This window comes from Elgaria multicarinata, chromosome 1 (assembly GCF_023053635.1).
Source record: "Elgaria multicarinata webbii isolate HBS135686 ecotype San Diego chromosome 1, rElgMul1.1.pri, whole genome shotgun sequence".
NCBI classification, from domain to species: domain Eukaryota; kingdom Metazoa; phylum Chordata; class Lepidosauria; order Squamata; family Anguidae; genus Elgaria; species Elgaria multicarinata.
Genome location: NC_086171.1, coordinates 136,202,319 through 136,228,701, shown reverse-complemented (window position 1 = coordinate 136,228,701; position 26,383 = coordinate 136,202,319). Strand labels below are relative to the sequence as shown.

The window sequence follows — 26,383 nt, the reverse complement described above, 5'->3', positions numbered from 1 at the left end:
AATTATTTATTTATTCATTACATTTCTATACCGCCCAATAGTTGAAGCTCTTGGGGCAGTTCACAACACTTAAAACCACAAAAATTGGTATATCAAACTAAACTAATAAAAGGTGCTTCATGCCACTGAGTCCAGCTGTGCCTCGAGTGACAGTCCTGGATCCAAGAGCACCCCAAACTAGGAAGTGCAATCCTTTAGGGGAAGTGCAAGAGCAAGTTGAGCATCACTTAGCCAGGCGACAAACCACCCAGTAACAGTACCTCCATCTTGTCTGGATTTTGTCTGCAACTCCCAACATTCCTGACCATGCTGGCTGGGGATGATGGGAGCTGAAGACCAAAACATCTGGCAGACACCTGGTTGGGAAAAGCTGACGTACATAAAAAGGCTTGCGTGAATGCTTATCTTGCTAGAATACGAATCTCAGGCATCAACCAGATATTCATCAAAATATGCAGTCTACCCACACCACACTGCATTGCTTTGAATAGCATGCATATTAAAATGTGCACCCCTGAATGTACATTCTCACACAAGTAGTTCTATATTAACAGTTTGTTTACAAAGATTTGGACCAGAGCCCATCAGAAACAGAAAACATGTGGAATACATAAGTAATGAAGCATAGCCTTCATTCTTCTTCCAGCAAACAGTTCTCTTCAGATGTTTTGGACTACAGCACCCATAGGCCTGAGACATATGGCCTATGGTTGGGGTTTATGGGAGTTACAGTCTAAAACATCTGGAGGTTACTCCTGCTATACATCAATCCTTAAAAACATTGTTTCTACTCATATACAATCCCCGACACGAACAGAAGAACATTATTCAGGTTTGAACGATTAGGTTGATGGGGTAATAATAGAAACTTTGGGTTATATCCAGGGCTGGCCACTCCACTCATGGAAGAATGCCAGTGGAATGGGGAGGTGATTTTCAGCTATTTCCCTCCTCCTGCAGCCCAAACCTGCTCCAGGTCGTTCAGGGAACCTGCAGAACAGATTTAGTAACCTTCCTGTTCCACCAGAAGAGTGGCCAGCATTGGATACAAGCTTTTCTTTGTTGTTCGTTAAGGCAGGAGTAGGCAACGTGTGACCCTCCTGGTGTTGTTGGACTACAGCTTTCACCATCTCTCACCATTGACTATACTGGAAGACCACAAGCTGCCAGCCTCTGGTATAAGTAGTGTTTTTCTAAGACTATTTAGACGGGAGGCAGATTTTTTAAAATGAAATCCAGCTTCAATATAAATAAATTTTAAAAGAGGATTAAACTTCATGTTACTTTTCTCACTGAAAACATATACTTCTTGGCTTGGACGCATCTTTCAGCCACAGCTTACCTGTGTTTTGTTTTTGTGGTTTTGTTTTTTTTACTCCCACTCCTATAAATGGCCACCTGCAAATAGAATCTCTCAACACTCCATTCGGCTTGAAATTAGGGTGACCATATTTTGGAAACCAAAAAGGAGGACAACATGGTCGCCCCCAGGGGGGCATGTCCAGTACCAAGGGGGCGTGCCCACCCGAACATAGCCTTTAGGGTGACCATATTTGGGAAACCAAGAAAGAGGACACCTAGTGTGTGGGGGGGGGGAAGCAGCTTTCTGAGTCCTGCAGAAAGTATGTTATTCCCCCGCCACCTTAAAGAACCCGATTGGAGTGGAGGAGGGGAAAGGATTTCATTCTGCACCACCACCATCCACTCCAATTGGGGCCTTTTCTATAATGTCCACGAATGACTCACTTTCCCCTTTAAGACCTCAATTGGAGCTCGGGGTGGGGGAATGATGTGCCTCAAGAAAGCATGTCACTCCCTCCTGCCATGCTAATGGCAGCCTTAAAGGGGAAGGTGTGTCATTCCAGGACATAATTGAAAATTATAGAAAATCCCCCCTGACACCATGGAAAGAACAAAAACCAGGACAAATCCGGGGAAATCCTGACAGTTGGTCACCCTATTAAAATGGTCCACTGTATTAAAAGCAAAAGACAACAAACGTGAGGAGGGTCATTTTCATTATGTTATAGCAAGGGGGCAGAACCTGGGGTCCAAGTCTGGCCTTCTGGGGTCCCCCAGATAGCCACGCCCCTCCCCCTGGCCACCCCCACCTTTTCACCTTTTGTTTGGTTGAGTTTCCAGCTTTTGTGCAGCTTTTTCACCATTCTAAAAGGTTGATGAATATCATCCATCCAAGATGGATGGATAATATTCTGGAGGTGACAGACTTGACCTTGGGGGAGCTAGGGGTGGCAACGGCCGACAGAAAGCTCTGGCGTGGGCTGGTCCATGAAGTCACGAAGAGTCGGAAGCGACTGAACGAATAAACAACAAAAAAGGTTGAAATGGCCTTCCTGAGGGTTTCGTTCCTGGCAGTGAGAGCTTTAAGCAAAAATACATTGACACCCTTGTTCTATAACCATGAAATCAGTTAGGTCGTAACCAGCCTGCTGCTTCAGATTCCGGAGGACTGGCTTTAATTGTGGGTTTCATTTCCTTAGTCAATCTTTTCAGATGAACAATCATTCAGCTGCATTGTCATTTTCTTATTTACAGCTGCTGCAGCAGCAGATATGGCATACCATCACATCAGGCCTCCAATAGGCTATTCGATTCCCAAGCCCATCTCATCATTGTTAATGAGCGGCTGGAACGCATGTCCTGAGGTAAGTGGCCCTACTTCTTCCAAAGCTTCTCAGTGGAGAGTAAAAAGCAGAACTGCTTGCTTATTTGTTTATATCTCAACTGTATTGTGTAATGTTGCTTACTGACTGAGTGAAGGTGATGATGGTTACTAGTGAATGTGCAAGAGCTGTGCAACTCATTTTAACTAAGGAAAACAGTTTGTCCGGTAAAGTATCATGAGAGATCCCGGAACTTCTGGGACATCTCGCAATTGCCTGACCTTGCACAGGCACCACACGGCTCCTGAAGGCCGAAATACCTTACAGGCAGCGTGCTGGTGAGGTGGGCATGCGTGTCCACACCAGGAAAACTAAGCTGGCTGGCCAGGCAGGCGGCATTGAGAGGTGCATGAGCAGGGCGGGCATGGGATGAGGCAAGGCAGGAAGCATGAGGGCAAGCAAGCAGCTGCTTCTTGGTCCTGCTGGCTACCTGCATTGCTGGCCATGTCGGTGGCCAGCATGACCAAGAAATGGCAGACCCTTTGGAGGGCGGGAGGGCTGCTCTTCCCATACTCCACTGCCTGCTGACGAGACTCCTACCACTTCATGGCAGCAAAAAGCACCCTCCTCCCCAAGTCAAGGTGCATAGTATCCAAGGCCTGGAATCAGGAATGGTTCTTATTGTTATTATAATTATTATTATTATTATTTGCTGTAAATAGTTTTGGAGAGAGAATGTGTTTCTTGCCTTCTACCGGGGTATGCTGCTTGGCTCACTTGCTTGAGTCATTTGTTATTCCATGCCAATGGCTCTCAGAGAGCACATCTAGTTGGCTCCTGCTCTTGTATGGCACACTTTTACCTGCATGATATGGCATAGCTGGTCAGGAGTAAAGAGTTCAGACAGGTTAGTTGTTGAATTCCTCCTGGTTCAATAATATCCATAAAGACTGGTTCTTAACAGCCAGTTCCTCTGGAAGATTTTTCACATGTCCTGTTGCATCATGGGTCAGCGGTGAGCTGTAGGCAACATGATACTGAAGTACAGAACCATCGTTTACACAGGCCTGTTCACCCAATTCCATTCACTTCATTCAGCAGGACTGGGCTCATTTGGGCATTCTTTCATGGGAATCACCAATTGGTATCCTTCTTCTTCTCCTTCTCCTTCTTCTTTCCGGCCCTTCACCCCCTGCATCTTTACCAGTTGTCTGATACACAGAATTGAAGCAGCTGAAGTTTTCTTACCACTGCTCTCCATGCCAGGAAACCTCTCATCTGCTAAATTTCTGCACATCAAGCTGTAAAGGACATAGGAAGAGGGCCAGAAAAAAGAAGGTTGACAACCTAGATGTTGAGTGATTTATTGTGCATCAAATTGATTTAACCAGAAGAGAAAAAATAACCCAGATTATCCAACCTGTCAGTCGGATTTTTCTTTTCTTTCTGTACCACCTGTAAAATATCACTGTCATTTCCCTTTTTGTTTCTACGTACATCTCAGTGCAGCCTCCTCCTCTTCCTTTGCAAAAAAAAAATGCTAAACCCAGATGATAATGTCTTGCTCAAGAGATCAATCCTAGGCTGTTGATATGGTAATGAGATATTTATTTTGCAAAACCTTGAGTTAACAACAATAAAGAGTTTCTTGGATTTGTCTAAAGCCTTTGCTCTACAGAAACTATTATCTGGATACTTTAACTAATTATTTTCATGGTGCTGGAGGGGTAGGGGAGGAGAGAACTGGAATAGGTAGCCCCACCTAGTGGTTAAAACTCTTAAGACAGATTTTGTTCAAAAGAGCAGTCAGGCAAGTCTTCAATTAAAAAAACCTTTTAATGACAGAAATTGCCCAACATTCTGTCAAGGTCCCAGGAGGAGGGCAGTGTTCACTTCTAGGAAAGCATTTCCTCCTGGTTACTGGCAGGTTCAAATTGCTAAAATAATAAGGAAAAGGACTGTATAGCTTCCCGGAATGGCCCTGCCTGACTAGCAAGGAACAAGGAAGGCTTTTTGGAGCTTATAGTTGTGCTGCCTGAAAGAAAAAGGAGGGGGGGGGGAGCCCACTAGCAAACTTAAATACATATTTTTAAAAATCTTCTTTTAAATAAAAATAAATATAAATAATGCCATGTTAGTTTTTACACACATTTCCATTGTACAGTCATTTACAATATTATATCAGTCAATCAATAATTGCTGATATTGCCTCATAAGATACCACTTAGAGATAACTTTTGATACAATAAGCGGTACATAAATTGATTATATAAAGCAAACCAAAAGTAACTTTACATAGCCATTTCCTCTTTACAAGGTTCCTAATATTGTTTTCTCTTAGAAATATGTGTTTTGTTTTCCTGCCCATTTCTTAAATTCCAATGGGCTTGGGGAAGGGAAAAATATTAACACAGAAGAGAAGTAGCAGAAAGTCCTTTAATGCCTAGTGGAAATACCCCTACATCTCATGGCTCAGCAAAGCTGGTTCCTCAGGCACAGGCCAGTGCCAAGTCTGCTCTCCTTCTCCTACAACAGGCCCTGGTGGTAAACAAGGTATCCAGTATTCACACTTTCCCCCCACACCTTCCCTTTGTGACTAGAGAATACATGTTCTTGAAACACAAGCTTCAAGTACCAAAATACTTCCTTCCTCCCCTCCCTCGCAGTGGGAATAAGCCAACCCTACCTCAAAGTGGCAGGCAGGCAGGCTTGCTCTTCTCTCCCCATTTCTTTTTGGTCACAGAAGACTTAGGCTAAGGATGTAGCTGTCAGTGAAGGTTATGGAAGCAACTCCCCAGACAGGTTTCATGAAGGCCTTCTTCTTTCCTGCCTTCTTAAAGATCTCAGTAGTTCTTTGCTTGTCTACAGTGGACAAGCTAATCCTGCAGTTGCTCCCTACCACACACTCAAAATACCACAATGCAAGTTTGGGTGGGGAAAATTACAGAAGAACAACACAGAAAACACTAGACAGCAACAATTCCATGAAGTTATATGTGGTGCTCCCAAATGATGCTATTGTCATGCAATCACTCTGCCTCTTTTATGGAATTTGGCGAAAGGTCCAGTTATCGTCATCTTCAAGTTGTAACCTCCCATGTTTCCTCTCTGCTTGTTCTGCCTTTTTTATTTCCATAAAACATCCATTAAGGAGGAAAAAGTGGAATAGTTGCACAGTCTCTTTTGACTGGTAGCCCTAGAAGTGCTCTGTCTGGAAGCACCCCTGCTTCTCCTTGAAAAGTGAGTGTACAAAACAGAGCAATTCCAGAGGAAAGGAGTAGTGCAGAAACAACCTTAGGGATCCAGTATGGAAACATTTAGATATTTAATACTGCACATAAAGTCACACATATAAAGACCAGCAATCTTGCTTCCTTCATTTGTAGAGAAGATTTTAATGTATGAAATTTCTGATTGAGAAAGTTCCGTTATCTGAGGCTGTACAAATGTCTTCTTACAGATTGTGTTATTGTGGCAGGGGAAGGGGCAGTGAACATTTTGAACAATTTTTCTCCATATTTGGCTGTACAACTAAACTTTTGTGAGGGAAATACAAACCCTTTTATAACAATAGTTACCTGGAGGGGGGCGGAATAGATTTTTCAACACCACCACCCAATTTCTGTATGCAGCTAAACTACACGTATACCATATTTCATGATCCTAGCCTATCTGGAAGATGGTTAAAATGTATGATATATCAACCCTATATCCATCCGATATAAATAAGAAGCAGTTATTCTACGGCCTGAGAACTTTGTACAAAAGATGTGATGTCTTCTTAACCCTAATTTATAACCACAGGCACACTGGTTTTGTTCTGAATTCTGCTCTTTCGCCAGCTCCTTGTTCTCCTTTAAATATTGCTGTGACTTCTTGAAATTTTCTGTTCTTGTTAGAAAGTCAGGATTTTCATATCGAAAAGGGCTTTTTGTCTTTGAAGAGAACTAAAGATGGATAAATGTTATTTGAAATATTAGCTTTGCTTTGTTCCACCTGTAAAGGTAATTCTTTATCATTATCGATAGATGTGGGAGACAATGTAGGCTTAGGAACAGAGATTTCAGCATTCTTTGTATTGCAAGACATCTCAGTTCGTTCTTCATAACTGACATCTTTAAAGTCTGGTAACAAAGAAAGCTCTTGATGTGTTGTTGTTGGCATTTTACCTTCTTTATATTCATTGCTCCCATCATCAAGCTGATTGTTTGGAATTTCTTGCAAATCGCTGTTATTATCCATACACACATTATTGTTCTTTTCAAGATTGATGTTACTATCCAGGTGTATGTTTCCAGTTTCAGGAGAAGTGAGGACACTTGATGTGTTAGAGATCATGGTCACTTTGACAACACTTTTATGAAATGTTTTGCATTTGTTACTCTCCCACTCATCCCTAATTTGTGCTCCTTCTTCATTCAGACCCACTGAGTCCAGTGGCGTATCTGGGATAAGCATTTTAGTCAATTCGTTGTTGCGTTCTGTCTTTAATTCTGCTCTCAACTGCTGTGTTTTTGCTCCATATTCTTCCACATCGTTAGGTCCACCCAGTATCTGAAGTCCTTCTTTTGTATTAAGACACCCATTGACATAAGAATTAGAAAGTGCACAGCTCAAGTGATCTGGAGATTTTGTCCTCCTTATGTCCTTTTCTGTGGGAGTTTTGTTTCCATTTGATGGTGGCATTTCCCCAAAGCTATGGGATTCCATTCTAGCTAGATGTTCTTCTGCAGGTTCAGACTGTCCCGCCCTTTCCTGCTCTTCCAGTCCATCTTTCATGGCTAGGTTTTCATCTTGTATTTCTAACTGTTCCACTTTCATGCTTTGCACTATAGACTCGGTGACCTGTTGAAGCTGATAATCATCTTCATTGTTGGGCTTTTGCAAGCCAAGATTTTCTGCTTGGCTAACAGGAGTTGGAGCAGGGCTATGTTTTTTCCCTTTTGCAGCAGCCATCAGAGAATTCTGATGAAAGGGCAAGACTGCAGTCTCTGTAGCATTGTCCTTAAGCTCTTTAGAATTCACTGATATGGGAACATTATTTACTCTGTCCTGTGAAATACTTGGTGACTGGTCAGATGAAAGAGCACTAACCGAAGCAGTCATCCTTGGAGTCCCATTTGGTGAGAATGGAGGGGAATGGCTGGTGCAACTTGGCATTTGTAAATGCTTGACTGGTGAAGTGCCCTCAGTAATTCTCATGGCAGAAATACTCTTAGAAGGACCAGAGAGTGATGGAGCTGCATTCTTGCCATTTTCTTCGGGCAGTCTCCCAGCAATTGCTTTAGAGTAAATAATCACTTTCTTGCTCTCTGATATCTCATGGGCAGCCACAGCATATTCCGATTTGCTTTTTGCTTTTCTTCTTGTTCCTTTCTTTTGGGGAGTATGTTGCAATTGTGTATGTTGACAACCTGGGCATTGCTCTGTCTTTTCTTTAGGAGTACATTTTTCAGGATGGACTCTTGGTTTTCTAAAGGGGTGTAAATTTAACTTCACAGTTAGGTAATCCCGTCTTTTAGTTTTTACTTTATGCTTCTGAATGAGTTCATTCTCTTTTTCCCCAGGATGCCCAGGGATAGGAGATGGTCTCCTTTCTTTATTTTCTGCTTCTGAATGGCTAAGTGATTTCCTTGCCAGAGTAGGTGATGGGTTTCTTTGAATACACTCATGCTGTCTCTTGTTCTCAGGGGATCTCTCCTCACTTAAGACACTAGTTGACACATCCACCTTTTTTACTGTTTCTAGATCAGGTACATAAAAACTAACATTCTTGGGTTGATACATTCTCTTGATTGCTGGTGATGATGACATCTCTTCATCACTCATACAGCAAACTTCTGCTCTTCTGTTCTTAACTTCATGCTGTTCTTTCTCTGGTCTTAAATTTTTGCCATGGTTCTGTTTCTTTTCTGTTGGGTAGTCTTGATATTTATCACAGTCTGTGTATTTACAGATAAGGAAGTTGTCTAGTGGTGGAGTAATATTTTTACTCCTCGCTAATGACCCACATTGATCATTCCATGGTGATCTATGGCTTTCTAATGCTGTTCGCACACAATGTTCCTTTGACTCTTCTGGTGTGTTCGTGGCTGATGACAAGGCTGTAATAAGATGCCTTTGCCTGTAAGACTTGAAGCAGTCATTGTCCTCGGTTTTGGATGGAGATTGACACAATTCATTTGCAAAATGTTTCCCAAGCCTCTCTTTTGCCAAAGCGCATACAGGCCTTGAACATCTTCCACAGAACGTGTCACTTTTGATTCCTGCTAAACAGAAGTGTTGAAACTTAGCACATGTAGGGGGAGTTCTCTTACACTGACGAAACAGATGTTTGGAACACCTATGCCAGTGGTGCCAAAAAAAAGTCTTCCCTGCTTATGGGAGAACACAGGACAATTAGCTAACGTCTCACTCTCAGCAAACATTTTTACACTACAAGACATTCATTCATAGTGGCCACATTTTTAACATTTGAACTAACTTGAGTGAAGACTGACATTAAGGAAGCTTTGTTCTTGACCAGAACTATCTATACAGAAAATCATCTATTTATGGTACAGCTCTTCTGTTGACTGCTAACTCCGTAGTATTATGGTGCTAAAACTGAAATAATCTCTCTAAACTCTCTACTTCTTTATCCTACCTATCCCCAACCACTTTTCCAACCCACTTCCTACACTTCTCTTAACTCTTTCTCTTTCCATTTCACTGGATGAAAACTGCCTTGCTGTCCCTGTATAACTGCTCTTCATCCCCCTTATTGCATTCCCTTCCCAACTCCTGAATACCATCTTCCCTGCCATTATCCCTCCTCTCCAGAAAATAGTTAATCTCGCTCTCCCCCTCCCTAGCCCTGGCCCTCTGGCTCTTTCCCTACTGCATTCACACAAAATCCAATTCCTTCAACTACTCTCCAATGTCCTTTCTATCTTTTATTTCTGGGGGTGTCTTCACAGTGCTGAGTTCACACCACGTTCCCCCTAAAACCCACGGTTTCGCTTACTAGGTGTTGTGCCAGCTAATCCTCACACCAAGGAGGGAGCACGGGGTTTCCAGCAGTCATCTGGGTACTGGATATGCCCCCCGCCCTCTTCCTGGCCTCTAGTGAAAAAACACCAGTCACCTCCTGCCAGGACCGCCCCTGGATCAGCCAAGGAGTGAGGTCAGACAGTGGAAGAGCCAAGATGACCTCGCTCCCACCCAAAATTCAGGACAAGTCCCTGACTTTTTTACTGTGCTGCTTCACAGAAAAGTCTTGTGGTGGCTGCGAATCTGCAGTTGCGTCATGTAGTTGCATCATTCTGCAGTTGCATCATTGAGATTGCCCCTCTGAATCCCAGGAGCATGTCACTGATTCCCACTGTCTCCATTTTCACTGGTCCAACTCCAGTCTTGACCAAACTGGCTTCCTCCTTCTGCACTCCACTATAGCTGCCCCCCCCCCACAAAATCACCAATGATCTTGTCATTACAAAGCCAAAGGTCTCAACTCAGTCCTCATCCTCTTTGACTTCTCTGTCACCTTTGATATAGTTGAATCAATATTTTTCCCTTTCTTGGGCTTTCTTTTTGCCATCATTATCTGTAATTCTGCTCTTAGTTTTCATCTAATTGCTCCTTCAAAGGGCCGGATTGTACATAATCCTAACCCATGGTATGGGTTGTTGAATTCTGGGTTGTTGTTATTTGTGAACGTGGCCATGCTAACAAACCATGGTTTTTTAACCATGAACAATCCAGGAGGAAAGCCCATGGTTTGTTGCTGGTTTGTGAACTCTGGGTTGTTTAAACCATAGGTTGCCATTATGTCCATACCCAGAACCATAGGTTGTTCATGGGTCGTTTCACCAGGCTACAGAATCAGCAGGCAAGAGTGATATCCCTCCAGCTGCTCTACATACCAGTATGACAATGCCACAAAGGGTGAGCAAAGAATTACAGAAATAAACAAACATGAGGTTGAGAAAACAAACCATGGTTTGTTCCATTGTCTGCCAGACAAATCCTGGATAGAGCAATACACCATGGCTTAAATAAACCATGGGTTAGTGACATGAGTGAACTGGGCCTTTGTGTTCTTAGTGGGAAGCTCATCCTCTGCTTTCGTTCCTTTTTGGGGGGCCTTAGGATGCTAACCTTTATCCCTGAGCGACCTCATCCCATCCCATGGTTTTTCAGTATACATCTCTACCCCAGAATTTGCTCCCTTCTTCTAATAGTACATCTCCAAGTGCCTTTCTAATGTTTGCATTTAGATGCTAGCAGAGACCCAGAACCTAAAGAAATGTTTGTGTCTCCCTATGAGTTGGTTCCTATATTACAGCGCTCTGTCCCACACTGGTATAGGAACCTTAGACAGGGAGAATCATATATAAGGATCTAATCATGTGGTTACTCTCCACATCAGGATCATACCCACACCTTAGATATGGATGCTAATCACATCTGTGGCCCTTGACATGACAATTCACTTGTTCTAATGTGACTGGAGCATCAAATCTCAGACCCCAGCCTCTGCAACATGAGAAGCATCGATAAAAACTAAAGCACTGTCTTGTTTCCCTTCCCAGGAAGAGAACTCACCTTGATTGAATTTTGGATGAGCCTCTAATCTTGTCACAATTGCGTCTTCCTCCCACTGCCCAGAGTTTTCTGGGCTTCTAGTTCTTCTTTGGAAATGCTTTTGGTGTGGTACATCTGCTTGGCTAGGCACAGCTGTATTCCCAGAAGATCCTTGAGGATAAGACTGTAGCAGTCTACAGTTAAGGCACAAGAAATGGTCAGTTGTCATCTGTTCATTCTCCTTTTGAATGCTTCTGAGTGGCATTTTTAGGCCTGTGTGCTTAGACTCTGCCTTTACTGTTTCTTGATGACTATTTTCCTGTAAAAATGGCATTTCCCTGCCAGACCTCAACATGGGCATGACCTTTATTTCATTTTCCCGAGTTAAGTGGCAGTTACAGTATCCCTTAGTGAGGTAATTTCTTGGCTCATGACCACACTGGGATTCATCTAGGGTTCTGCAACAGCAATTTTCTGACGAGTGTTCATTTGCCTTGCCGTGTTGAAGTTTCCTGTTAAAGAGGGCTAAAACTAGGCAAGTGAGACCAACACCTCCTGTGACAAATACAAGGTTTATCAAAGACAAAATCAGGTAAATTAAAGTGGAGCTCATTAGACATTAAACATACAAATTGAATGTAATAAAACAAAATAGCTAAAGGGATAATCCTTCTACTTGAGATTATTATATGCAGAAAAGGGGGAGGGGAGAGCACAGGAATCCAATTAAATTCCCCACACATTTTTTATCTATACATAATTCTATCATTCCACGTGGAGTGTCTTCCATAGCAATTATTCAAGGAGGAAATAAATTTGTAATGACTGGAAATACATCTGAGATCGCCTTAAAAGAGACAATAGATTGAATCTTTTTTATTTAGAGGGGCGGTTACTGTACGGAAGAAACCCTAAAGTCAGGACATACGCAATCTGCTTCTAAAAGGTCATTTGTCATGAACTGTTGTCTATCCCCATCCAAAATGAAAGTCAAGTACCCAAAAGAAAGGTTATCTGAGGGTGGTTTTTCATTTGTTTGTTTGTATGTTTTGTTTTTAAGAATCATAGCTATATCTTTTGTTCCATGAGACTGTGTTTGTGTGTGTGGAAAGGGGCAGAGGAAAGGAGATTGATTTAGACTAGGAAAATTGTACAGAGAAAAAGCATGAAGGACCACATGTTCCTCAATGGGTAAGCCATACCATTTTAACACATTTATGCCTGTATTAGCACTACCTAATATAAGGAAGGAGCTACACTTTAAATACATGCCAGCTCTACAGAATCTTTCCATTGGCAAACTGTAGTAAATCCAGCTGGCGCTTAAACTTGGGCACCGTCTTTTGATAACATCTGGCCCACACAGGGTCCGCCTCTGCTCCTCACCCACCCAAAATCATTTTTCCGCCCCTGGTGTAGTTAGTCTTTCAGTTGAGTTGAAGGCAAGATGACTCCATACCCTTTATTTCTTTTGCATATTGCATTCTGAGATCCTTAGGTTGAGTGTGGAATCCCTACAAATAACCAGTGTTGTAGTGGAGGCAGAGCTCACAGGAATGCAGCACCAGCACTTTTTGCTTAGCAGGGATGCTGACATCCTCCACCACCCTTTCTCAGAATTCCCTCTCAGCTTACTTGCAATCTTCACAGTAACTGGAAGGGAATTAATTTTCCCAGCAATGGTATATTGTTCCCTGTTGTAATGCAAAGTATTTTGCAGTGGCATGGTCTTGCATGGGAAATAAGACCCATTAACTTCACAAAGGTCCTGGTCCTGGTGGAGATAACAACTGCTAGATTTGGTTTGTTGATATGAATCAACATGGCTGCCTTCATTTTTAGACTTTCCTTGGAGGTGTGTTTATGGAAACCGCCCAGATGAATACCTGAACTTCAAAATTTACCATGGCACTACTGCGAATGACTACAAATTATTCTAACCTGCAATTTGACTGTCATGTTTCCCTCATTGTCAGACAGCATTGGGTATCCTCTCTGCTTCCCAAGTGTCAAGAAGCAAATGCAGGTTGGATTTTGATGACCATGCGTAGCAGGTTTCCAAAATATTCTTCCTTGAAAGCAGAACGTACACTAGGGCTTAATCTCTGGGGCACTGCACCTTGCAATAATAAATTCATTTTAAAATAAAGGCTATTTTTGAATAATAAAAAATTGCTCTTTTAAAAGCTGATTTTGTTAAGGTTTGAAATTCGAGTATATTCTTCAGGTCCTTGCAACCACAGGGAGGACTCACAAGGACGGGGAGTCATGAAACTGTACAAGTAAAAATCAAGTTTCCAAAATCCGTTTCCTAGACCAATGTAAAAGTCACAAAATGCTCCTCAAGGCTTCATGCTCTCTAGAACCCTCCATCAAGCAAGATGGTAAACAAAGCAAAAGAAAATGGGGTGGGGGAATGGATGATGTTTAAGCCAGAGAATCTGATGAAGAGATCTGAATAATCAAAAAGTTTGTGCAGTGCTTTGTGACTTTACAATGTTAGGGATTTGGGAAGGTTTTTTGTAGGAATTTTTCTTTTGACCCACACGGCTCCCATCACTTTGTGTGTGACCTGGAGAATAAAAAGCAGCTCCCCTTACTAATCTCTCTGAAATATGGTAGCAGCAATATTGAAGGAAAGGAACCTCTCGTGCAAGCACTGAGTCATTACTGACTGTTGGAGGGACGCCAGCTTTCGTTGACGTTTTCTTGGCAGGCCTTATAGCGGGGTGGTTTGCCGTTGCCTTCCCCAACCATTATTACCTTTCCCCCAGCTAGATGGGTACTCATTTTACCGACCTCGGGAGGATGGAAGGCTGAGTCGACCTGAGCCGGCTGCCTGAAACCAGCTTCCACTGGGATCGAACTCAGGCTGTGGGGAGAGTTTCAGCTGCAGAAACTGCTGCTTTACCGCTCTGCGCCACATGAGGCTCTTAGCAGCAATATTAGCCAGGATAAATATATAGAAATTATTATAATACTAGCTATAGGTACTTCAGGTTTTACCGGGAGGAACTGGGGATGAGTTTACACACACACAGACTTCTTGAGCTGCCCTGAGGGCCTGTGGTGTGCTGAAAAATAAAAATCTTTGGCCAGGGTGGGATTGGAACCCAGGTTCCTTCTGACAAGTCATAACATCCTGTCCACTGTACCATAGCGCCATAGAAGCTGCAACCCACACAAGAGGATCAGACAGTCCTGTATTTTAGTCCTGTCACGATGACGCCCTCAAATATGAGCCTCCCCATTTTGTTTTATGTTAACCTTTTGAAATACATCAGCAAATTTGAGCTAGTATGTGTTTTAATAATGTACCAGTGAGACCATCAAGTAATCCAAGCAGTGAAAGAAAATGTGGGGGCATTGTAAATGTTTTCAGCTTGGATGTATCTTTTGCTGCTTTGGTATTCTAAATAAAAAGCCAGCAGAGTAACTGGTTTGCTTGGCTCCAGAGGAGAAATATCACTTATCAATTCATCCAACAGCCTCACAGTCTTGTTTTCATCTTGGCAGTCTCCCTTTCACTTACAACCTGTGCCTAACGTTTCTTATCTTGTGAAATAAAACGAGATCACAGCCTGAGGTGGTATAGCTTTAGGCAATGGTATAGCTTCGGGCAACGCTTTCGACTCCAAGATATATTTTTACATGTTTCTGCCCAAGGACAGGGAGCTCTGCATTGTCAGGAGAACGGAACTCAGGGTCATATCAAAGGAGCAATTGATCCACCCTTCTTAAATAAAAATAAAATAAAAATTATTCTGCTAGCAGGGAGGCAACAATGCTAGATACATATGAGAGTGAGGCCAATGGGTGCAAAATCACTTCTCACGTGGTGTGCTTGCATGAGCAAGGTAACATGGGAACAGTGGACTCATGAAAGATCACTGTTTGATTCTGTCATGTGAAAAATGGCAATATAGGAAAATACTGGAATTAGCCCACTATACTACAGTGTCTATCATGAGAGCCAGTGTGGTGTAGTGGCTAAGGTATTAGACTGGGAGGAGATCTGGGTTCTAGTCCCCACTCAGCCATGGAAACCCACTGGGTGACTTTGGGCTAGTCACAGACTCTCAGCCCAACCCACCTCACAGGGTTGTTGTTGTGAGGATATCATGGAGAGGAGGATGTACGCTGCCTTGGGTTCCTTGGAGGAAAAAAGGCAGGATATAAATGCAAAAAATAAATATCGCTACATCTTCCCACACATACCTTTTTGATCAGACTGGGCCTTAGACTTTAAGGTGTTTTTTGCATGGAAGTTTTTTTTCTTTTTTCATTTGGCAGCCTTCTAACACTTAACTACAAGAGTGGGAAAGAAACAGTCTTCTAAAAAAGAAAATAAATAAATAAGTATGGTGGGGGAGAGGTACAAGACTGAGCAGGAATTTGCACAGCACAAACTGTGCTATTCATCCCGCCTACTATATTGAGTAGTAGGAAATAGCACACGGATTGACGGAGCTGCCATGTGGCTTAGAAGAATAGGATACTCAATTGGCAAAACCAATCCCTGACAAAAGCCTTGTACCTCCTGCTGTTAACAGAGCTTTTCAAACTATGATGGTCTCTATAATAGTAATATATAGAGCATCCTACTTAGGACAAGTTGCTGAATTTGCTGGTTCTCATGTTCCTTCTGGCCTTATGAGTCTATGTTTCCTTGGTTCTTTTTTTTCTTTTCATAAAATGGAGTGCAAACTTTTAAAATAAAGAAAGAAAGAAGATAAGCTCAGAACGGAGCAGGTGACAAGCATATTAAATCAAGTGTTACCTAGGAAAGAAAAGACAGCTACCAGTGCAACATCTCGCTCGTATTTCCTTCTCCTGATTTTTAAAATACCAGGAGGGCGTTTAAGTGCAGGCTTACAGTTGGCCTCGGTGAGCTCAAGTAGATTGATCACTGATGGGTTTTCAGAAGCTATGCAGCTCATGTTGCCAGCATTTCTGAGTGTCCTTGATGAGGAATTCACATATTTCCTTAGAAAGGAGGCTAAATCATAAAGTTTGCATGTGCAATTCCACCAATTCTGGTCTAAGCTTAGAAGGCTTAATTGAGTGAGGGGGGAAAATGTGTCAGGAATAAGGGCTAGTCTGTTTCTTGAAAGGTCAATCTCCATCAGTTGGGGGAGGCCCTGGAAGGCTCTCTTTGCGATGGAATGAATGAAATTGTTTGATAAATCCAGGATCCTGAGGTTGCTGAGGTTCGCCATCTCAAAGCTGTTACCTGTAATGCTAGTAAGCAGATTCCCATTTAAATAGAGTCTAATAAGGTCCTTCATGTTCTTGAACCAGGTTCCATGAATGCTGCTCAAAATATTGCTGCTCAGCACTAGTACTTGAAGCTTCTGAAGTTCATGAAATGTGCTGTAAGTGATGGAAGAGCTTGATATTTGGTTCTGGTCCAGAAGTAAAGTCTTCAGTGTTCTAAGTCCAAGAAAAGCATCATCTCTAATGGTTGTAATCCTATTACTGCTGAGTCTTAGTAAAGTTGCATTGAGCAGGAAAGACAAGTTAAAACCTTCTACTGACTTGATACTTCCATCAGTAATGATCAAAGCTTTTGTGGTTGCAGGAGCAGCTGTATGAAAGGAACAGAAATGTAGTTATATTTCTATATACATTTAAGTTGGCAATTCGTATTCTCTGCCGTTATGCTAGCCAATTCATATTTAATGGAGTTATAGATGGAAAGTACTTTTTCATTTGCTAAAGGGGAAAAAACTTCCCATTCTGACTGGAAAAACTATTTACAGCATTCTTGAAATAAAACATTCTTTTGATGAATCACTGAGGCTGTGATCCTATGCCCATTTACCTGGAAGCAAGCCCCATTGAACTCAATGGAACTTACTTCTGAGTAGAGAGATATAGGATTGTGCTGCAGTTTCTTCATCTTGTACATAAAGAGCAGGACAGGGCGATGCAAGTCTAAAGTTCAAGGTGTCACACGTTTCTTTGTTGTTTTATAAGCTCCATGGACAGCATGCCCACAAGTCTGAAAACCACATTTCTCATCCTCATGGCTGCAGTTATAGCAAGTTTGAAAATGTGCTGTAAAAATGCAAAAGGATCAGGAACAAAAGGCAAGCCCAGTCTTTATTTCTTCAAGTCACATGATACTCCATCAGTATTTTTTGAAAAAGGGTTTTGGTGTGCGGTGGTGGGTGTTCACATTTAAGTGTAAAAATTTCAAAAGGTTAATGTGAAGATTGAATTTCATTATGTTAACATGAAACTATATATGCAGATTAGTAGTGGTGGATGATACATTTCTCTGCTAATTCTCTTTCCTCAAATTCCTGACAGAAAATTGTGGGTTTTGTTGTATTATCTGAACAGACAAGGAGATCAATGAAATACTATACAAGAATAGGTCAATTGAGTGACCTAGTCTTAAAGTTGGCTAATGCTTTTTATAGTATCACTTCTCCATTTAAAAAAGAAGAGAAGAAGAAAAAGAAGGGATCAGTAATTAAAGCCCTCCCCCACATTGGAAGAGAAACTGACACTGGGGCAATTCTAGAAAGTTTATAAGAGGTAAATCAAGCCTATTCCTCACTAATCCCAGGCCTTGATAAACAAAAAGTAATAAAATGGGCTTGATCTCTGACTAGGAGGCATTTCAATGAGCATTTGAAAAGACCTTTACTAAATGGAATATACTTGGGAGTAGGCATCATTGAGGGATCTTGGCTTGTGCGGGGGGCGGGGAATATATTGCTGGATAATATAGCAATATATTAAATGCTATGTGAAACCTGTGCTTTCATTCCACTTCCAGTTACTTACAGAAATTGCCTCACATGGTTTAAAGGTATGGAAGCACCTTAAATTAAAAGCTATTAACAGCATTATGGCCTGACACCAAGACTTGGAGTATCATGGGGCCTTCAATGCATGGTGTTGTGTTGGAGTTATATATCCTAGATGATTCTCATGACTATCTTTTCTCACCACTTATTCAGGCAGATGCTTAAAGGCAGAAATCTGCACAGAACCCATCTTTGTCAATGGTTTCATTTCATATCTAATATTACTGGTTGAGCCATACAGTACATGATGAGGCTTAGAACGAATACTTCGTGGAACTGTATTACGAGGCCCAAGATCACCTTGAGATGTGAAACTATATGGATTGGTTTTATTTCATATTAAGGAAGGGAAGAGGCAGGGCTGAACTTTTGGATCCTGCTTTGTTTATGCAATATAGTCAATACAATAGCAAATGTTATGTGTATACTATCTGGCATTCCTTGTGACCTTTCACTCCAGAATCTAAGCATAATAAATCCAGAGCAGACAAATATGAGGGACTCATTCCCTTAATTGGAGTAGCATCACCGTACATCATGCCAAACTCTTCAACTGAATACTATAATCTGTCTTCCTGTCCTGTCTGGATTAAGTCACTGCCAGTTTTCTCACTTCCAGGCCCCCTGGTCATTGAGACCCTGGCCTGAATTCATGAAGAGCTTCATACAACACTCATTTGTTCCCAACTGGAGAAATCCAGATTTTGTGAAATCCATCCTGTGCATGTTTCATGGATGGTGCAGTGTCACAGAAGGATCCATTTTTTGTTTCTGTTATGTGGAAAAAATATGGAAATAATTCTCTACAAATGTTTGCAAAACTTTGCACAATTTATGTTAGTGCCCGATTCCATTCAACTATTCCCCATGTATATTTTCCAGCATGGCATATGTCTCAGCAGAAACTTGTGTGTTTTCCTGTGAATAAATTTGCATGAATTTGGGAAAAGTAAAAAATAAATATACTAAAGTCTGCAGACTCTGCAGAGCCTAGGGCGGCCAGTCCACAGCGGATTCCTCAGGTCAGGTTCTTAGAAATCTGAACTCATTCTAGTCCATCTCGAATATCTCTAGCATCCCTATTCCCAACTTAATCATATTTTTCCTATATTCTAACATGACATATTTGTTCTAGAAACAGAAAACCATCTATTCCACAAGATGTCAAAGTTAATGCATTATTTATTACAATTACTATTATTATTATTATTATTATTGCTGTAATATTCCAGGTGATTTCCCCTCTTTCTAATGGAAGTGAGAAGTGAACAGCATTGTCACTCAACTGTGGGGCAGGAGACAAGCACTGTATGAGCCTCCCCACATGCTGCTGAGCCGCTTTGCCTCAGTCTTGACCTGATGCACCCCTGCTGTTCCCAGAAAGGAGCTCCTCTGAGTGGTGGCTGTCATTTGATCTACCTCACTCATTTACAGATGCTAATGTTTGTCTGTGCTGGGAGGTCATTTATTGTTTTCCCTTTACAATATGGATGCTATTTGCCTCAGGCAAATGTAATAAACTTGACAGGGGCTCTGTTCTTTTATTGAAGCCTTGGAGGATTCCCCATGGGTCTCCCATTCATGCATTTTAGTTCAGCCCCACTGCTGTGATATATATTGCTTTTAATCAAATCCTCTATAGGATCAAGATTAGCCTCAGCGTAGCCCACATATTGTACAGTGGCAAAAATGACTAGTGCTTAACTACACCGCTGCCACTAACTGAGTAGCAATTTTTGCAAGATTAAAGTTGGCGTTATTATGGGTTAACATGACAGGACCATTATTGTAACAGCTATTTATCATGTTAATGTGTTTGGACTCTTTAGAATGAGGCAGAATGGTTGTGAATGCAAGCTCCCATTGCATCTGCCAATGACTGGTACAGTGATACGTTTCTTTTCTTTTTTACTAACCCAAGTAATCCAGGCTTTAAATAACACAGAATCCTTCATCAGGTAGAATAGAAGTGTAGTTACATACAGTGCCCAGTTACTTACAAACAAAGAGACAAAAACAGCCGGATCTTAAACAATGCAATGCCAGCATTTAAGTGCTTAAAATGTAGTGTTCCTCACTGCAAAATCACAAAAGCTGTGCCAGAGTTGAACAATGTTACCTGATTTTAATATACACTCCAGCACAAAAGCTTGAGGTGAAACTGTTAGACTAGAGGCTAGAGGGATAATAATAATAATAATAATAATAATAATAATAATAATAATAATAATAGGTTTGCGCACCAAACTACGTATGCAGTACAGTTGTTGGTTGAAGGCAATCAAATTACTCAAGAAACCAGCATCTCTAGTTCAATTCCTTGTTTCATCCTTTTAGGGAGATTTGTAACTTTAATGTCTCACTAATGGAAAACCTCTTCAGTTTTGCTCGTATTGAGCAGAGTGAACAAACCTGGCAGCATCTACCAGAGCTTACTTTAAACCTTTTGGCTGCCTATAAGACATTAACAGAAAGTTAGCTGCCAGTAGTCTAGTTAGCTGTAGGCTCTGTATTAGGGTGACCATATTTGGGAAACCAAAAAAGAGGACACCTAGTGTGTGTGTGTGGAAGCAGCCTTCTGAGTCCTGCAGAAAGTACGTTATTCCCCCGCCACCTTAAAGAACCCGATTGGAGTGGAGGAGGGGAAAGGATTTCCTTCTGCACCACCACCATCCACTCCAATTGGGGCCTTTTCTATAATGTCCACGAATGACCCACTTTCCCCTTTAAGACCTCAATTGGAGCTCGGGGTGGGGGAATGATGTGCCTCAAGAAAGCATGTCATTCCCTCCTGCCATGCTAATGGCAGCCTTAAAGGGGAAGGTGTGTCATTCCAGGACATTATTGAAAATTATAGAAAATCCCCCCTGACACCATGGAAAGAACAAAAACCAGGACAAATCCGGGGAAATCCTGACAGTTGGTCACCCTACTCTGTATTCTTCTTTGGACTCAGTGCTGGCGCTACTATTGGGCAAAGGGCGGTGGCTGCCTCAGGAAGCTGATTTGTTATCGAAGTGCAGCAAATTTAATTATTATTAGTAGTAGTATTTTTACTGTGGGAGGTACTTGTGGGATTTGTTTTGGTGTTTTTGCCTCTGCTGCCAAAATAACCTGATCAAACTTGGGTACTGTGCAGCTTGAATGGGAGGAATGCTATTTGTTATTCTGTCTCAGGCAGCAGAACATGTTGGGCTGGGCCTATTTGGACTATATATGGCTAGATTGCTCTCCTCAGCTCTTTGGTCCTATCCCCCCCTCTCTCTCACTCTCTCTCTCACTCTCTCTCACACACACACCCCTAGGGGTGTGTGTGTGTGTGTGTGTGTGTGTGTGTGTGTGTGTGTGTGTTAGTGTTAGACCTAAGTGAAAATCCGGGGGAGAGGAGGGGAGACCTTGCGTTATGAATAACGCGAGATCTCATCCTCATTTACACGCAAGGCGCGACGAGCTCAAGAAGAGAGCCGTCGCGCCCGCCTTTAAAAAAAAAACTTTTAAAGGGCCAGCTGTGCATGAGAGGACAAGCAGCAAGGTAAGTGGTTTTTAAAAACACGCCTTGATTTCCCCTCTCCCCCCACCCTAGCCCCGATGGGCGCAGCTCCTGGCTTGCAGAGAGCTGGGAAAAGCCGTAGAAACGGGCCACACACTCACGGTCTCAGACCATGGGGAAAATGGGGGCCAAAGGGTAGGCCTATATCCCGGGGCCAGGGAGGGTTGATCCCTGCCTGAGCCCAGGATCCCCTGTGCATCATCTGGATGCACAGGGACAAACCCGGGTATCACCCCGAGATATAGGCTGGTCTAGCAAAGGCCCTAATCTCACTTATTCCTGTCAAAGTCTTACATACTTTAATTGTTTCCTAGCTTTGATGTCTCTGCTTCTTAGCCATTTAACTTCTTCAGTTTATTGACTCACATGCTCTTCATTCTGAGCATGCCTGGCTCTTTCTCTGATTTATAATCTGAACCACAATCTTGATCTTGAGTGGTTCTGGGCAAATTCCTATCCTCAGTTCAGTTCTGGATCTCAGCCCAAGTTCAGTTCAATTCCTAGCTAATCCTGTTCCTATAAAGACTGAACTGCCTTGAAAACTGAGATCTCAGATTTGATCTCCTTTGTGTCATGTTTGGCTACAAACTGTAGCCCCAAAATTTAACGAGTTTATGAAAGTGATTCCTATGAACATCTAGAAACTCTTTCCAGAAACATATAGCTTTTATGAAGAAATCCTTATCCCCATTAACTACAAGAAAATATTATATTTTACATATTTCTTGGTATGACCACTCTGCATGATCTGGAATATTTTCAGCGTTGTTTTGGACCGCCTTTGAAGCACAACCTTGAATGTAAACTCATGGGTGTTGAACAGCAAGCAAGCAAAGAAACATTTACATTATTCCCTGGAAACCACTGACTTTCACACAGCTTTCAATTACAATGTGGTTTAATTAAATTGGCATCAATTCTTCCACGTAGAACAGCTTCAAAGTCAGGGAATTCATCTTACAAAGTGGAAGCTTAATTTGTATCGATTTTGATTAGGGTTTAAAATTATTGGCCCCTTCTCTCCTCACTGCCAAATTAGCCTCTCATTAAAAGGCCCAAAGCAGAAACAATGGCGGCTATGGGTAAAGCACTTTCCCACATGACTATTCCATGAATGGCCATGATGAATAGAGAGCCAGTGTGGCGTAGTGGCTAAAGTGTTGGACTGGGAATCGGGAGATCCGGGTTCTAGTCCCCACTCGGCCATGGAAACCCACTGGGTGACTTTGGGCCAGTCACAGACTCTCAGCCCAACATACCTCACAGGGTGGTTGTTGTGATGATAAAATGGAGAAGAGGATTATGTACGCCGCCTTGGGTTCCTTGGAGGAAAAAAGGCGGGATATAAATGCAATAATAATAATGAATGACCATCATGGATAGATGCATTTGATTACTCTGTTTGCATTTAGAGAAGTTAGCATGCCAGTGACACACCTGGCCAGGTTGTCAATTGCTGCATGCAAACTCTACACTCAGGCGAACTCATGTGGTACACTTGTTTCTTCATGGTGGGGAATACTTACAGAGGCAAGCACCATCCTGCCTATGTTGGGGCCTGATAGAAGCCTTCTTATATTAGTGTAGTTTTCCAACCAAGTCCTACACTGGCATTGAAGCCTAGGTTCTTGCTTCTTAGAACATATGGAATGCTGTGTTCCCAAGACAGCCATGCTTGGATTTTTCTCTTTCTCCCTCCCCTCTGCTTTTTGTACCACCTATACTAATGAAGAATTCTGAAGAACTTGAAAGCTTGCACATTTTTGTGGAATTTTGGCAGGTCCTAATAAAGTATTCCCTAAACTGTGGGTTTTGGTGATAGAGTCTAAATGTGGATTTTGGATTTCTTTCTTAAGAGTTTGTTCCAGTGAAATATATATGCATTTTTTATATTTTGTACAAAGGGTTCATCTGTGCAAGCTACTTGTAACAAAGCAAGCTGTTAATGGTAGCTATCCAGGAATCTGTAAATGGTATCTGTCTTGGCTCATTGGATCATTTGGGTGCCCATTTAGTCTAAATGCTTTCACAGGTTGGTACCCAAGGAATACTTCTGGAACGTATTGTATGGGTATTATGTTAGAACTTGATGTTGTTCATTATGGCTCATAGCCAATTGAGTAACTAGAGCATGTAGAAGATATTATAAAAATATTCTCTACAATAAGTGTTGCCTTTATTCCTAAAGTTCAGTAACTTAACTCCAACATGGGCTTATCACCAATAGCTGTCCTATATTCACTCAGGACTTAGCTAGACCTAAGGTTTATCCCAGGATCATCCCTGTTCATGTAAATGACACACAGGGGATCCAAGGAGCAGGCAGGGATGATCCCAGGATAAACCTTAGATCTATCTAAGGCCTCAGTTGACAATGCATAGATAACCCACTTTTAACACGGAAAACCAAATATGGCTCATATACCATGCTTTATAGAAGGCAATGGATTGGTTCTAGATTTAATTACTCCAGAGTAGACTCATTGAAATCAAATTTGATTCCATGGGTTTAGCCTGAGGATGACTAAATCTGGAACCACCCAATGTGTGTTGCCAAGAAATAGTGTAATAGAGCTGAACTAATGCACAATTATTTTCAGTGAAGGATATAGTCAAATTTGTAGCTTTAAAACTAGGAGAGGTAGTGTCCTGTTGTTTGCAAAGGAAGAATTTTCTGAAGATTCAATTAGTTCACTGAAAAGTATCAATTTGGTTATTTCATGTGTTTTGTTCTCAGGGGCCAGCATGTCCTAAATACAATACATAACCTTGAAACATTCATTTAAGTCCTACTGACTGCATTGAGCTCAAAATCATAGTCTAGAGCCCATGTTTCAAGGCTTTTCTTGAAGAGACACTTTCATTGGCAAAGTTATCATGGGAATAGGACACATAAGCACAGAGGAGAGCATCAGGGAATTCTGGAAGTTACTGAGTTTAGATTCAGTTTCAGACTTGGATCCTTTAATTTTTCCTCTTGTTTCATCATATGCAAAATGAGAATAATATAGCAAAACAGCCAGTGAAAAACACGATTCATCCTGTGAGACATTATCTATTATTTTAACAACTATTAGGCAAGGATTTATTTTATTTATTTATTTTGCTGACTGCAGTAAGCATTTTTCTTCTTTCCCAGGAACAAGCATGAAAGACACACTCAGCTTTAAATTTGTTAATCAGGTGTCTTATTAAATTGTTGACTTAAGCAAGCAATATGTAATAAACACAGCCACTGTATCTTGTTAGCATTTCCACAGCTCATTTAGCACCAAGAGGGGAAAAACCACATTCTTTCAGAATTATAATGCACTTTATGATGCTAATCTGTATCATTGGTACATCACTTAATCTTGCTAATGCTGAAGGATTCCTTGGCAGGGTTATAAGGCAATTGATAGCTCATTCAGCCAGCGGACAGCTTGAACTTTGCACAAAATGTGGACAAAACTTATTAAAATGATCTATTTTGTTTTTCTTAAAGCGTTTGGCTGAGTGGAATGACTCTGTTCTCAGTAACAAAGGTTTTCAATTACTTCTGAAGGGCTTGGAATAGTTTGGATAAGGCCTCTAGGCAAAGAGAAATGAAACAATGCTATCACTCTCCAGTCAAAATGTGAAAGGCTAGCGCTCTGAAAGTTTACCTCTCAGCAGCAGGCACAAAAAGCAGTCAATACAATTACAGCTGTGCTGTGTGAGCTTACAGTATAGAATAAATATCAGTTCTCTTAAAGTGTCTTACTTAGTTACCTAGTATATATGTTAATCCTTGACATAGAGTAATATCTTCAGAGCATACCACGCATGAAGAGGGGCATGATGCTATTAACTGAATCATCATAGCAAGCAGAATGAGCAATGCACCTAAAAGGGAAAAAATAAAGGGTATACATATATATCTACATCTTTGCACTGACATTTGTATTATTCATGACTTAATTGCAGTTCAGCAATGAAGTAAATTAAGCAGTGAACACGTTGCTTTAAAAAGAATTATAATATTTTAAAAGGCAGATGTTGTTGATTTCTACAGGGTGGAAAAAGAATTATAAGTTTCCATTTTTGTTTTCATTTATGAGAAAGCAGGGTTAGATTTTAGAAACCAGATTTCCAATTCTGGGAGCTTTTAATTAACAATGAATTTGAGGCACACTCTTGTCCTCTAACTATTTGACTTTACTGACTTATTGGCCATTGAAGCGGGCAATATTTGAGAATCAAAGAAGGCTCATTATTTTTTACTGAAAGAAAGTACCAGGAGCTGGGAAAGCATCCAGCATCTAGTTCAAATATGTTTGAACATGTGCTAAGCCTCCATCAAGTCAATGGATATTAAGCATATTTTTTAGGGTGACCATATGAAAAGGAAGACAGGGCTCCTGTATCTTTAATAGTTGCATAGAAAAGGGAATTTCAGAAGGTGTCATTTGTATATATGGAGAACCTATGAAATTCCCTCTTCATCACAACAGTTAAAGTGCAGGAGCTACTAAAGTGGCCAGATTTAAAAGAGGGCAGGGCACCTGCAGCTTTAACTGTTGTGATGAAGAGGAAAATTTCACCAGGTTCTCCATATATACAAATGGCACCTTCTGAAATTCCCTTTTCAATACAACTGTTAAAGATATGGGAGCCCTGTCCTCCTTTTCATATGGTCACCCTATATTTTTATGCTTAGAAACTTTGGTAGAACTCTAATTTGGACAGTGGAACAAATCATTTGTTTGTCTTTCTGATAGAAGATATCACAACCAAATTCACAATACAATGCAAGTTGGTCTTGGATGAGAGCCTGTAGTAAGAACATACGATGACGATCTCAG

At 41.4% G+C, this 26,383-nt stretch overlaps 2 protein-coding genes across 2 annotated transcripts in view; one reads left to right on the top strand and one right to left on the bottom strand.

Annotated features, from left to right (window-relative positions):
- TNNI3K (TNNI3 interacting kinase) overlaps window positions 1-26,383 on the top strand; it is a 209,668-nt gene that overhangs the window by 154,902 nt on the left and 28,383 nt on the right. The window contains exon 21 of the mRNA XM_063137406.1: window positions 2,557-2,666. Within this exon, the coding sequence (XP_062993476.1) occupies window positions 2,557-2,666 (110 nt within the window). The remainder of the gene's footprint in view (window positions 1-2,556; window positions 2,667-26,383) is intronic.
- On the bottom strand, window positions 6,537-25,398 carry LRRC53 (leucine rich repeat containing 53). The gene is made up of 4 exons (XM_063147548.1): window positions 25,311-25,398; window positions 15,970-16,776; window positions 11,211-11,744; window positions 6,537-8,890 (listed from the first exon to the last, which is right to left on the bottom strand). The coding sequence occupies exons 1-4, from the start codon at window positions 25,396-25,398 to the stop codon at window positions 6,537-6,539; spliced, it is 3,783 nt and encodes a 1,260-aa protein (XP_063003618.1).